This window comes from Cricetulus griseus, chromosome 2 (genome assembly GCF_003668045.3).
Source record: "Cricetulus griseus strain 17A/GY chromosome 2, alternate assembly CriGri-PICRH-1.0, whole genome shotgun sequence".
Lineage (NCBI taxonomy): Eukaryota > Metazoa > Chordata > Mammalia > Rodentia > Cricetidae > Cricetulus > Cricetulus griseus.
In genome coordinates, this window is record NC_048595.1 from 15,879,618 (window position 1) to 15,892,707 (window position 13,090).

At 48.7% G+C, this 13,090-nt stretch overlaps 1 protein-coding gene across 2 annotated transcripts; it reads right to left on the reverse strand.

Annotated features, from left to right (window-relative positions):
- Positions 1-5,465: 5,465 nt before the first annotated feature.
- Positions 5,466-12,333, reverse strand: LOC100764856. Of its 2 annotated transcripts, none has more exons than XM_027399759.2 (2): positions 12,126-12,333; positions 5,466-6,435 (listed from the first exon to the last, which is right to left on the reverse strand). In XM_027399759.2, the coding sequence occupies exon 2, from the start codon at positions 6,380-6,382 to the stop codon at positions 5,534-5,536; it is 849 nt and encodes a 282-aa protein (XP_027255560.1). In that variant the 5' UTR covers positions 6,383-6,435; positions 12,126-12,333; the 3' UTR covers positions 5,466-5,533. The 2 variants fall into 2 exon arrangements, with proteins under 2 accessions (XP_027255560.1, XP_035295392.1); XM_035439501.1 differs by having other exon boundaries at positions 5,466-6,540.
- Between the last annotated feature and the right edge of the window lie 757 nt (positions 12,334-13,090).

Below are 13,090 nucleotides of genomic sequence, written 5' to 3' on the forward strand. Positions count from 1 at the left end.
GTCTCAACCCCCCCCCCAAAAAAAAATTGTCTGTATTATTCTCCTGTATCAAGTGGTGTTAAATGACGAGGACCTCGGAGATCATATTGAATGAAGATCGATAGTGGCTTCTGAGGAAATTGCCCTTTTGTTTACTACTTTCTGGAAAGCGCCTGTCTCAGATTTACTCTGCCCTGTTTAGAACCCTGACATTGATGCACAGTGTGGTATTACACACTTTTTAAAATTTACATTTGAAAACATTTTTATGGTTTATTTTTGATGAGTTTTTATTTTATGTGCATGGATGTTCTGCCAGCATGTGTACCTATGTGAGGGTATGGAATCCCCTGGAACTGGCATTACAGACAGTTGGGATGGGCCATGTGGGTGCTGGGACTTGAACCCAGGTCCTCTGGAAGAGCAGCCAGTGCTCTTACCTGCTGAGCTGTCTTTCCAGCCCCAGATGTTATACAGTTCTAATCCCAACACATGGGAGGCTGAGACAAGAGGATCAAGACAAATTCTGTGCCAGCTTATTGTATATATTGAGTTCTAGTCCAGTCAGGGATACATAGTGAGACCTTGCCTCAAAAAGAAAAGAAAGGGGGCAGGCAGGGGAGACATCATTTGGGGGGAGCAACCCAACCCCTCTTCCAGATAAACATCCCCCTTGATTTGTTCAATTCATTGTATTTTGGAAGCCTAGTTTCCCTCCCTACTTCTCTTAGAATCTATTCAGTAGGGTTGGCAAGATGGCTCAACAGGGAGAGATGTTTTCTACCAAGCCTGACAACCTGAGTTCAATCCCCAGCACCCACTTGATAGGAAAGAACCCCCCACAAGTTGTCCCCTCACCCACACACATGTGCCATGGGACTTGTTCATACACACACACAGGAAAAAAAAAAGCCTGCCAGACACAGAGAGCTGAGGCCCTGGCTCAAGCCTGGCAAGCACGGGGAGTACCCACAAACAGTGGAACATTTCAGCAGGTATGAAGGACCTTCTTGACCACCCCCACCCCACTGTGGTGACACCCAGTGTCACATCCATGCTACACAAGGGAGATAGCACATCAGGCCACAGTATTGTTCTGCAGCCAGCATGCTGCCTCCTGTTTACATGGACCCTGCAGGTGTATGGCTTGAACTGCTCTTGGGGGACCTCCTGTGGCTTCAGCATGGCTGGCAGGAGCAGGGGGACCTTCTCAAATATGTTTATTTTCTCTAGATTTGGATTCAATAGCCTGTGGAAGGGACTTGTGACTATTGGGCTTCCATCCCAGGGAGCAATTTGGATCAAGGGCAGATCTCCTGTCCCTACGTGCTGTCATCTAATCCCCAGCCAATGGGCAAAGTTGACCTGAGCACCTACTATGTACTGGGTCCTCTGATGATATGTGACACACATTGTGTACCCACTGTGTGCATTCGCTCCTTTCCCAGTGTAATCATGACGATAAGGATGATGGCATACCCATTCCGAATGTGGTGCTCTCTCATGATGCTGAGCAGGCTTTGAAGGCCACTGAGTTCCAGGCACTTTGTTGAAATTATTTACACTTGATTCCTCTGCATCACAGTGTCCTGTTCCATAAAATGGCAATAGTGCTTTCCTTAGAGAGTTGGTGTGACGATTAAAGGGCTAGGTGCAGCCAGATGCATTGGCTTAGTGCTTCAGAGGTCAGCCCAAGCCCTTGCCATTTCCTTCTGTAGTGCCTGGGAAGAACACATGGATAGAAAAAGGAGCTATGGTGCCTCAGCTGCTGGCCTCACCTTTACTTCTGACATAGGCCTAACTTAGGTGAAACTGAGTCACGGTCCTGAGATGTCTGTATTTTAGAGACTCAACATATTTTGCTCTCAGACACATGTACACTTCTTTTCATGGTTGTTTTGAAGAAAGGGTCTCAGCCTAGGCTGGCCCCTGTGACTATGGGTATGAGCCACTACCCCCAACTTCTTCTGTTGTTTTAAAGGAAAACACAGTCTCTTTCAAGTCAGAGTTTAGTGACTAGTTACTAGATGAACGATTAATAGGCAGATCTCATTTAAATAGGAAAGTTCCAGCATGGTGGTGCACTCCTTTAATCTCAGCACTTGGGAGGAAGAGGTAGACAGATCTCTGTGAGCTCCTGAGCAACCTGGTCTTCATAGTGAGTTCCAGGCTAGTAATCCCAGATGCTTGGGAAACTGAGACAGGAAGATCATGAGTTTAAAACCAGCCTGTAACTTGTTCTGTAGCTCAGAGTCAAAGTTCTCTTCTAGCATAAGGCCCTGGGTCCAGTACTTGAACAAAAATTTTGAAAAGATTAAAAAGAACTGTTTTTAACCTATTTCCACAGCATGGAGGCATGTCCTTGGGAGGAAAGAATTCATCTTGTTAGATTTGTCACTTACCTACTGTGTTTCACTACCGAGGAGTCAAACCCTTAGTCTCTTTTGTATTCATTCAAATGATTTGTAGTAGTTTCCAGTAACTGTAGGCAGGACCACTCTCCTGGCAGAGGATCCTGGACTGTAGAAAGCAAGCCCAGCAGCGCTTTATCCATCCTTCTCTGCTTCCCGACAGCAGGCTCGGTGTGACCATCTATTTCAAGCTCCTACTGTTTTGACTTCCCCGCCATGATGGGCTGTACCTTAACTATGACCTAAAATAAGCCCTTTCTCCCTACATGGCTACTGCCATTTTATCAAAGCAACAGGAAACGACACTAAAATGTGACTAGAGTTTTTATTTTTCCTTTTTGTAATATTGTGAAGAAATATCTTCCTTTTGAAAGAATTGAATACATCCAAAGCACTTTAGATAATGCTTGGCATATAATTAAGAGTTAATAAATGTTGGCTGGCATTATTAATAGTATGAGTTACTGAGCAGCCACAAGTGAGGCTCTGTCATACTTCTGAGGATAGCAGTGTCACTGTTATGGAGCACCTGTTGGCCACAAGGTCCAGTGTCTACCAGCATTATAAAAAAGGATTTACTGTGAGCCAGACCGGGCCAGGTGCTAGTAAAGCTGAGCGGTGCCCTAGTCAAGGGCCCTGCATTCCAGTTCAAGGAAAGTGGACCATTTTGGAGGGGAACATTTCAAGAAAAGCCGGGGGTAGTCTGTTCTTCTGCCTTAGAGCCAAATGAGCACAGATCCAGGTCAGAACAGCGGTGACTTTGAGCAGCTGTACAAAGAGCTCCAAACTCAGCTCTGTTTCTCATGCTAGAGCAGAATGGATTCTGACAAACTGTCCCTGTGATTGTCCATCTGGGGGAAGGGAACTGGTAGGTGTGGACTCAGTGGGCATCTTATTCTGGGGAGGAGAGAAACAAGGGACAGAGAATTGAGATTGCTGCCTGCTGAGCCTGGAACCAAAGAAGGAATCAAAGATGGGAGTGAATTCGTGAATTCAATGGGTCAGGAGCTTGATGCCTCTTTTTTTTTCCTTCCTCCTGTCCTTGTGATCCCATGAGGGGGACACTTGGGCCTGTTAACCTCTCTGCTTGACCATAGGAATTTGCTTGGGTTCAGCAGGTCACTGTTACTTCTAAGCACAAAGGAATATTGGGAGCCTCAGAGTTCTACATTTTCTCAAGTGACCCCCTTCTATAGTCAGAGGTGCTGTTGGCCTTCACGTTGCCAGGGAGACGAGAGTGTCAATAGTAAGGACCAGGTCTCAGGTTTACAGCCATACAAAACTGGCCCTAAGGTGTGTAATGGGAAGCCCAGCATGATGGCTGGGAGTTACAGGAACTAGAGTGCTCGTGTGGGTCACTCTCAGTTCTCAGTCTAAGAGTCTCCAGGTCTGGCCTAGGACAAGAGAATACACTCAGAAACATGAGTCCAGGAGCCCATAGATCAATGAAGCTACACATCTAAACTGCAGATGGAGAAAACAGACCTGGAGAGAGGAGCAAAGGACCCGAGGCCTGGGGGGAGGGGGGGCAGCTAGGTTCTATATGGGGCTGATAGCTCTGAATCTAAGTCAGTTGGGATCTGAGTATCCTCAGTGGCCCAGGCAATATTTTCCCAGACATTCAAGGTAGTTGAAGGGAAGGCCACTTCATCTAGCCTCGCCCAGTCCAGATGGACTCAGTGACTTTGGAGAGCACCCAGCAGGACCACCCTTCATTCTGTGGGAAAGCCTGGTTGTCTGTTGGATGCCTCTAACACTGGCCATCAAAAAAAGGTTCATTGTGTCCATGTGAAAAAGGACACAATTGAGCCTGCTCAGTGGTACATACCTGTTATCACAGAACTCCAGAGTTCTAGACCAGCCTGGGCTATGTGAGAGCCTGTCTCAAGAAAAGAAGAGCTGAGAACAGCCCCCACTGCATAGTAACAGTTCTCCCAGAGACTTAAACTAGAGATTTCTGAGATTTGTGGGATTCACATTTGGCTGCAAATATTTTTGTTCATTCAGAGGGCACTGTGACATTCTTACATCTGTTCCAAACATGTAAAAAAAAAAATCAGGATCTAGTGAGATGGCTCAGCAGGTAAAGGCACTTGCAGCTAAGCCTGAGGATCTGAGTTCAATCCCAGCTAGACCCACATGCTAGGAAAGAACTGACTTCTGTAAGTTGTCTTCTAGTTTGCATTCTTACACAATGGAACATGAGCAAGTGTGTGTGCATGACACACACACACACACACACACACACACACACACACACACACACACAAATAATAAATATAACTTAAAAAAATCAGATCTCCAACACATATTTGTTCATGCCTCCTAGCCAATAGAGAATCTGAACTAGAAAAATGACCCTTGGGGACTAGGGTTCTAGCTCTGTTGGTGCCATGCATTAGGCCTTGAGTTTGATGCCACAAACAAAATATGGTAATATATATCTGTAATCCCAGCACTCTGGAGGTAGAGCCCGGGAGATCAGGAGTTCTAGGTCACCCTTGGCTGCATAGAATTTGAGGACAGCCTGAGCTATATAAGACCCTTGTACTGACTAGTTTTAGATCAACTTTATACAACCTATATCAATTGACCCTCAATTGAGAAAAGAAAATCTCTTCATAGGATTTGGCTATAGACAAGCCTGTAGGCCATTTTTTCAGTGATTGATGGGGGAGGGCCCAACCCATTCTGGGTGGGAACACCTCAGGCTGGTGGGCCTGGGTTCTATTCAGAAAGCAGGCTGAGCAAGCTATGAGGAACAAGACAGTAAGCAATACTCCTCCATGACCTCTGTATCAGCTCCTACCTCCAGGTTCCTGCCCTGTTTGACCTCCTGTCCTGACTTTCTTCAGTGATGAGCAGTGCTATGTGGAAGTGGAAGTCAAATAAACCCTTTCTTCGCCAAGTTGCTTTTGGTCATGGTGTTTCATCATAGCAATAGTAACCCTGACCAGGACAACCATGTCTCACATTTTAAAACGGGGGAGAGATTGCTTGTGTCAGGGGTTCCAGCCTGAGCCTGAGTAGCAGAGTTGACTCTCCATTTTAGGAGTAAAAACACCAGACCCCCTGGTTTGTCTTAGATCAATTTATTTTCCACACTGTGGCCATGTGCCCACAGGAGAAAACTGGCATCCATATCACCACCAGCCCGTGGGCTTAGGGGTGGATTCAGGGGCATTCCATCCAGAGCGGATTGCTTCCCAGAACTTGGGTAGACGACCTAAGGAAAAGAGCCCGTTGCCTAACAGAGGGATCTCTGGTAGTTTTATACCTGGCCTCTCAGACATCTCGGCAGAGAAGCTCTGGTTGTGAGGCTGGTGCGGGCAGTTTAAGCCCGTGGAACCTCCTATGTAGTGCAGAGGGTTGGGGTCTCGAATGGAAGGGACCAAGCAGTTATTGATTGGAGAGTGATGGGCGGTGTTGGCAATGTTAGTGCTGGGAGTAGAATAGCTGTGGGGCGGGGCCTGGTCCATTGGGCCCAGATAAAGTGAGTTGGCAGCTCGTTCCAGGCAGGTGGCCGCCAGCTGAGGCAAACTCAGAGCTTTGGGGTAGCTGTTGTTGAAAAGGTTGGTGGATCTGTCCAGGTAGTTGATGCCTTTGATGAGCTGGTCCAGGAAGGTAGGGCTGGAGGGGCATGAGGGACGATCTGTGCAGAGCAGGCAGTGGGGATTGCTACGTTGACAAGTGGGCTTTCTGGCCACCTTGGGTCCTTTCATCAGGTTACTTGTCTCTACACACCTGGAGCTGTAGGGTGAGCCCATGCATATTTTCCCCAAAGGAAGTTGGAGGGAGGCAGGGTTGAAGGACAGCTCTGAGTGGCCACTGGAGGTGCTGAACTCAGAGTTTGGGAACCGGGTACCCGGGTCCTTGATGTTGTTCATATCGGAGTGCTGAGTGCAGCCTGCAGTTCGGAGAGGAATGGAAGTGTTGCTGGCATTGCTCAGGCGGCTGTAAGCGCTGGACCGACTCACCTGGCGTCCAGACATCTTGGCTGGGTCAATTTTCTAAGGTGTGACAATGTTTGGTTGGTTACCTGGACCTGCCAAAGACAGAGTTGGGTCACTTCTGGCTCCCTGCCACCTCCCTCTGACCTTTCTCTTCCTCTGCTTCCCTCTTCCCTTCTCCTTCCAGGCTCAGGACTTCTCTAGAAAGCACAAGAGAAGGGTGAGATGTGAGGCGGAAGGCAGAGCCATCAGAGTGTCCCAGACCTGATGACGGCAGCCGAATGAGGTATACAGAGAGCAGCCTCTCTAGGAAATGAGGGACAGACTGTTCTTTGAACCCACATTTCTCAAATTCCAAAGCAGGGACCCCAGTATACCATAAAAGCCAAATGACAGTCTCTAATGTTGAATGAAGCAGAGACAGCCCTTAGATGACACCCACATCTAGCTAGCTCACAGTGCTAACCGCATTCTTAATTCCCCCACCCCAGACCCTGTGCTGTAGGCTCGACTTATGCACTGTGCCCTTCGCCACCCCGTCTTACATGCTGCAACATAAGGAGGGAAGTAACATTCTATTCTCAATGGACAGATGCCCCTGCTCCCAGAACAAAGGAGACAGAGTTCAAGGGCAGCCCTTAGCCACATAGTGAGTTCAAAGCCATCCTGGCTACATGAATCTCAAAAAAAAAAAAAAAAAAAAAAAATCCTGCCAGGTTGTTTGATTATAATCTCCTCTGACAGAATGGGATTTCTTCATTTGCCCCACTTGAACAGAGAGGCACAGAATTCCCACTCTTTCTGGTCCTGAAGTAGGCATTTTATGGAGACTAAAGCCTGGCCAGGCTAATGACATGCTGACTCCATTAAGCTCCGTCCTGTCCCTGGGTAATAAAGTCCCTATAGTTGTTTCTTTTGCTCCCTTGGGTCTCCAATACTGGCCAGCCCTCCACCCTTGCAGGAGTCTCCCCCACTACTGCCAGCTCTGCCTGACTTCTGATATTTGCCCAGTGCCAACAGAACAGTATTTGAGTCTGCCCCACCCAGGAAACAGCTGCAAATCTCTTTCCCCACCCGTGGCCCCTCAGCTGCCCTTGTCTTTTGGGTCTAAAATGGGTGGCATGTCTAAGCCCTGGCCTCTCTTCCCTGCTTGGCCCAACCCCACCTCACCCCCTATTCTAGAAAAAAAAGTGGGAACTGAGGGCTGCCCCAGCTCAAATCCCCTCCCCTTGATGGTCTATGGTGCCCCATCTGCCTACCATAGGCCTGGTTCCTCTCTTACCCTGGCTCTTAGGAGGCAGATGACATAGACCTCCCTGACTCTCCACTGGGGACACCTGCAATGTACCGCTTCAGACTGCTGGCCATGTCATAGAATCATAGAATCCTAAGGCAGGGAAGGGCCTCCTGGGGTCATTCCGCCCAGGCCCCAGCCTCAGGGCAGGAACTACTATGAACCTGCCAGGGCAGATGGCCCTGTTTTTGAGCCTAGACTAAGGTGGCTGTTTTCCAGGATTTGTTTTTCTTGTGTTGAATTGAAAGATTTGTGCAAGCTCTGACACAACTCAGGCTAGCTGCATTCAGTATCAGTGTCTTCTCTCGTTGTGTTGATCCAGCCTCCTCCAAGGGCTGTCCCTTTGGGGAACCCATTCTAGTGGACTGAAAGCAGTCAACAATTCTTTTTTTTTTTTTCTTCTTCAAAACAGGGTTTCTCTATGTATCTTTGTAGATCAGGCTGGCCTTGAACTCACAGAGATCTACCTGCCTCTGCCTCCCGAGCGCTGGGACTAAAGGAGTAAGCCACCACCCAGCCCAGTCAACAATTCTTTGTAGAGTACCTGTTGTGTGTCAGGCTTCAGATGGAGGGTGAAATCTCTTCAAGGACATTTCTCAGAGTTCCTTTCTGAACCCCATGTCCCCAACTGGGACTGGGTCCCCAGGACTCCTTCAGTAAGTGGGTGCTGAGTGAATGGGCCACATCCTCCCCTAAGACCTCATGTTATTTCCTAGGAAGAGCTTTTCTCTCCATCCCATTTTTACCTCATATTGAAAATAGAGTTTGGTTCTAGACGGTCAGTTAAGTTTCTGACTGAGGTGCTATGGTGTTTGTTCATTATCCGAGCTTCCCGAAGAGAGTCGGGGCAGCTCTGGCTCCCTACCACCTCCCTCTGACCTTTCTCTTTATGGGCTTCCTCTGTTTCTCTCTCCCTCCTCCTCCTAAGCTCAGGACTTTTCCAGAAAGCACAGGAAAAGAGTGAGAGGTGAGGAGGAAGGCAGCTTCATCAGAGTGTCCAAGACTTGATAGAACACCGCTTTTGCTTGTTCAAGACTTGGGATTAGCACCAGGTGTTGGTGGCGCACGCCTTTAATCCCAGCACTTGGAAGGCAGAGGCAGGCGAATCTCTGTGAGTTCGAGGCCAGCCTGGATACACACAGAAACCCTGTCTCAGAAAACTAAAAACCAACCAACCAACCAATCAACCAAACAAACAAACAAAGCCTTGGGATTTCAGCCTCAGTGCCACAGGAAACAAAGAGATGGGGGAAGACTGAGGTATGTCTCAGTGGTAGAGGGTTTGCAGAGTATATACATGACTTGAGTTCAACTGCCAATACTGGAAAATCAATCTCCCTCTCATATAATACGTGTGTGTGTGTGTGTGTGTGTGTGTGTGTGTGTGTGTGTGTACTGTATATAACTACTTATATATATGACAGTATATATATAATATGTATGAAATATATATACTGTATGTGTATATATAACATACATTATATATACTATATATATACTATGTGTGTATATGTAGTATGTATTTTTTTTTTGGTGGTTTTTCGAGACAGGGTTTCTCTGTGGCTTTGGAGCCTGTCCTGGAACTAGCTCTGTAGACCAGGCTGGTCTCGAACTCACAGAGATCCACCTGCCTCTGCCTCCCAAGTGTTGGGATTAAAGACGTGCGCCACCACTCCCCGGCTCAGTTCTCTCATTTTGCCTTGTGATTTCCAGGGATTAAACTTGAGTCATGCGGCTTGGCAAGCATGCACCTTTATTCATTGAACTGTCTTTCTGGCCCCCACATGTTCCCCATTCAAATCCTCTAATTAGACACATTTAGCACTTAAGTCACGCACATATACATTGCTATGCTGAGTAAGCAGCGGACAACAGCAGCTTTTATCCTTGATGGCTTCAGTGTGTCTCTCTACACACTGAGAGGACAGGGATACTTTTTAACCTCTCACAGGCTCCGGAGATCCAGGATGCTTAACATGGACATGGATCCTTTAGTATTAAATAGATAGTTCTGTTGTGTACTACCATCCTTAGAGCACAGCAGCCATTACTATCTTTATCCAAGACACCCTCAAGATCAGGCCTGCTGTTGTTCCCTCATAGAAGGACGGCACGAGGGAGGTCACTGGATCCTCACCCAAGATTCCAGCCACCCACTCCTGGGCTCCTCCCAGAGGCATGTGTTTCTGCTCCAGGGGGTGTGGACTTGGGAGGGGCTAGAGTACACAGAAAGTAGAAGGTGTACTAAGGGGGGGGGGACACCATAGAGATAGCTCTGGGAGGTTGCCACCAATGCTGGGGTGAGCTTTTTCAGTGAAGTGGCTTTTGGGGGGGGATCATTCACAGTCCTGTTAGTCACCCTTCTCCCATTCTTCTATAAAAAACCAATAAATCGGGGGAGGGGGTAGTGGCACACAACTGTAATCCCAGAACTCAGGAGACAGAAAGCAGGCGAATCTCTGAGTTCAAGGCCAGCCTGGTGTACAGAGTGAGTTCCAGGACAGCCAGGGCTACAGAGAGAAAACCTGTCTCAAAAAATAGAAACAAAGGCCAATAAACTCATTGTTTACCAGTCTAAAACTGGTTGGAGTTGTTTGTTTTTGTTTGTCCTGGTACACTATCTATGGTGAGTAACATTCAAGTCTCCCCAGGAGAAGTTAACACATTAATCCAAAGTTGAATTTCACCAGTTGTCCCTGGACTGTCCATCCTGATCAGCGTGCCGTTAGTTATCAAGTCTCTTTTGTCTCCTTTAGTCTGGAAACTCTCTTTCTCTCTCTCTCTGTCTGTATACATGTGTGGAGTCCAGAGGCTGCTGGGTAGATGTCTGGTATCTTCTTCCATCACTCCCCACCTTACATTTTGAAGGAAGATCACCCCACTGAACCTGGAGCTCATCCATTTGGTAAGGCTGGTGGCCAGCAAACCCCAGGAAGCTCCCTAATGCTGGGATACAGGCACACATTGCCACACCCAGCACTTTACAGGATGCTGGGGACCCAGAGCTCAGGTCCTCCTTCTTGTAAGCTCTTTACTAACAGAGACATCTCTCTACCCTCTCACTTTTCCTTCATCTTTGATGGCACTAGGGGTTTAGACTGGAGCAAACTAGTTACTGGCAGAATGTCCTCCAATTTGGGTCCAGCCCATTTCCTAATGACCAGATAGCGTAGTGCAAATCACTGTAGCCCTGTGTCCCGGGACCTCCTCAGTGTGCAGTTGCTGAGAATGAAGACCCTTCTGCCTCTGGGTGTGAGTCAGCTAATCAAGGGATGGAGATGAGGGACCCAGAGGCCCCTAGATGAAGAACTGTGGGGAACTCGGTAAACAAGGAAAGTGGTGTCCACCACTCTCTTTTGAGGCCTGAGCCAGGGCTGGGTGCAGCACTGGGCTGGGGGCTGGGAGGTCAGGCAGGCAGGCAGGCAGCCAGCTGAGGGCTGGGCCTCTAGGCTGTTTGTCCTGATGGTATCCAGGCATGGAGATCACTGGCCATTTCTGGCCTGGGCACAGGAGCGCTGGAAATAGCTGTAGGATTATTTCGGGAGGAATGTGCTGTTTCTCCATCTTCCCAGAAAGCCAGGCTGTGTCCTAGGAAGATCAGCAAAGTCTCTCTCTGGCGCCCCCACTCTATGGGACCTTCAGGACAGCTGGTAACCCACAGAGATCTTCAGTCAGAGGGGGACTGAAGAACTAAAAACCTCCTTTGCTGGTGGAAGGGGGTGGCTTTGAGATCCTAGCCCAGGTTGGGTACATTGGGGTTCAACTGACTCCCTGCCTAGGAACACAGGATAGGCAGCATATAAGGATGCCATTTGCTCTATCCCTGGCCCATTCTCCAAAATGCTGACACTTATGGAACCCCTACTGTGTGCAATAGAACCTGACGTCATTTTTGCCATGTCCACCCTTTCATTTAATCTTCACAGTCCTGCTATGAGGTAGGTATTTTGTTTTCCATATGAGGTCATAGGCAGCTCAGAGAGGGAAAGAGACTTGACAAAGCATGCTCAGAATTAGGACCTTACTTCTGATTTCAGAGAAGAGATTAACGGTTAAGTAGGAAGTAGGAAGATGTGTGGTCACTCTCTCTTTCATGTTGGGGGGAGGAGTATGCTCCAGAAAGTAGCCCTGTGACTCAGTCACCTTTGGGAGGGGAGACAGAGCAGCCAGAAGCTGTAACTGTATTCCACACTGAACCCTTACCTGGACCACCTCCAGCCTTGGCTTTTTAGCTCCATGGCCAAACCAGCTACAAGCTGTGTGGCCTTTCAGTCACCCTTCTCATCCGCCTTCCCTCCCCACCCTGCCAATATCCCTGCCTTTCTTGTTCTCTTCCAAAACCAAGAGGCCCCCCTTCTCCACACCTTGCCCCTAAGCACTAGTATTCTGGGATATTTCACTCCTCTGAGCTCCCTCAGGATTCGGGGAGCAGCCCTTCTCCTGAGTCTGAAGACCCTACCCCATTAGCACATAGCCCACACATTAACTAACCTCTCATCAGCATGGAGATTCTCTTGCTCCCCTGGAGATCTGAGATGAGGGGAGGGATGTCCCCTCTGTCCCTTTACTTCATGACTCTTGGAAACATGTGCAAACAAGTTCAGCTCAGCAGTCACATATGCGTGACAGCAGACAGGGACAGCTAGAGGCACGAGAACTTCCGTGCTCCCATCACGCCTGAAGGGCATCTGTGCCCAGCCTGTGATGACTACTGGCAGGTTGCCACCCCTGAACCCCTACCTGGCATTAAGCCAGCCTGCCCGCAGCTCTATAAATCTCTCCTGGGCCAGGAATTCTGCTCTCCCCACCCCCCCTACACTGCCTGCAGCCTTCTACCCACCAGGGTGCATGAGTCACACCCCTGCATCCATCCCAATACCCTCAGGAAAAAGGCCCCTTGTTTGTACCTACTGCCAAAACCAGCACTTCCCCAAGCCCACGTATGGCAGGTACAGGCCAGGACAGGTTCCAGTTCAGGAGGTTGGGACAGGTGGGGCTTGGCAAGGACCCCAGGCAGCAACAGCTCCCTCCTGCCGAGCTGCCTCAGGGCTTTGGAGGCAGAGCCACCAATCTTGGAGGTGTCTGGGAAATTCCCTCTTGGGGGGAGATGGTCACAAATAGGTTTGTGTGCCATGTTGCTGAGAGTGGCTGGTGGCCAGAAGTAGAGCTGCAAGGAGCTAGCTTGGGCTGGTAGATGAATGTCAGCAGCTCTCAGTCTCCTGTTCTGTAAAATGGGCAGAAGGATGCCTAGTGAGCATGGCACAAATTGCTATAATAGCAAAGGTTTTACAAAACCTCCAGGCTCAGATCTGAAGCCTCCACCAACGCACCAGCTGGTGCAGTGATGGCCAGCCTGGAGCTGGCTGGAGCCAGTTGTTCAGCATTCTGGAATTTGGTGGGCTGTTTTCTTTTGTTTGCTTCTCTCTCTCCCCCTCCCTCTCCCTCTCCTTCTCCCT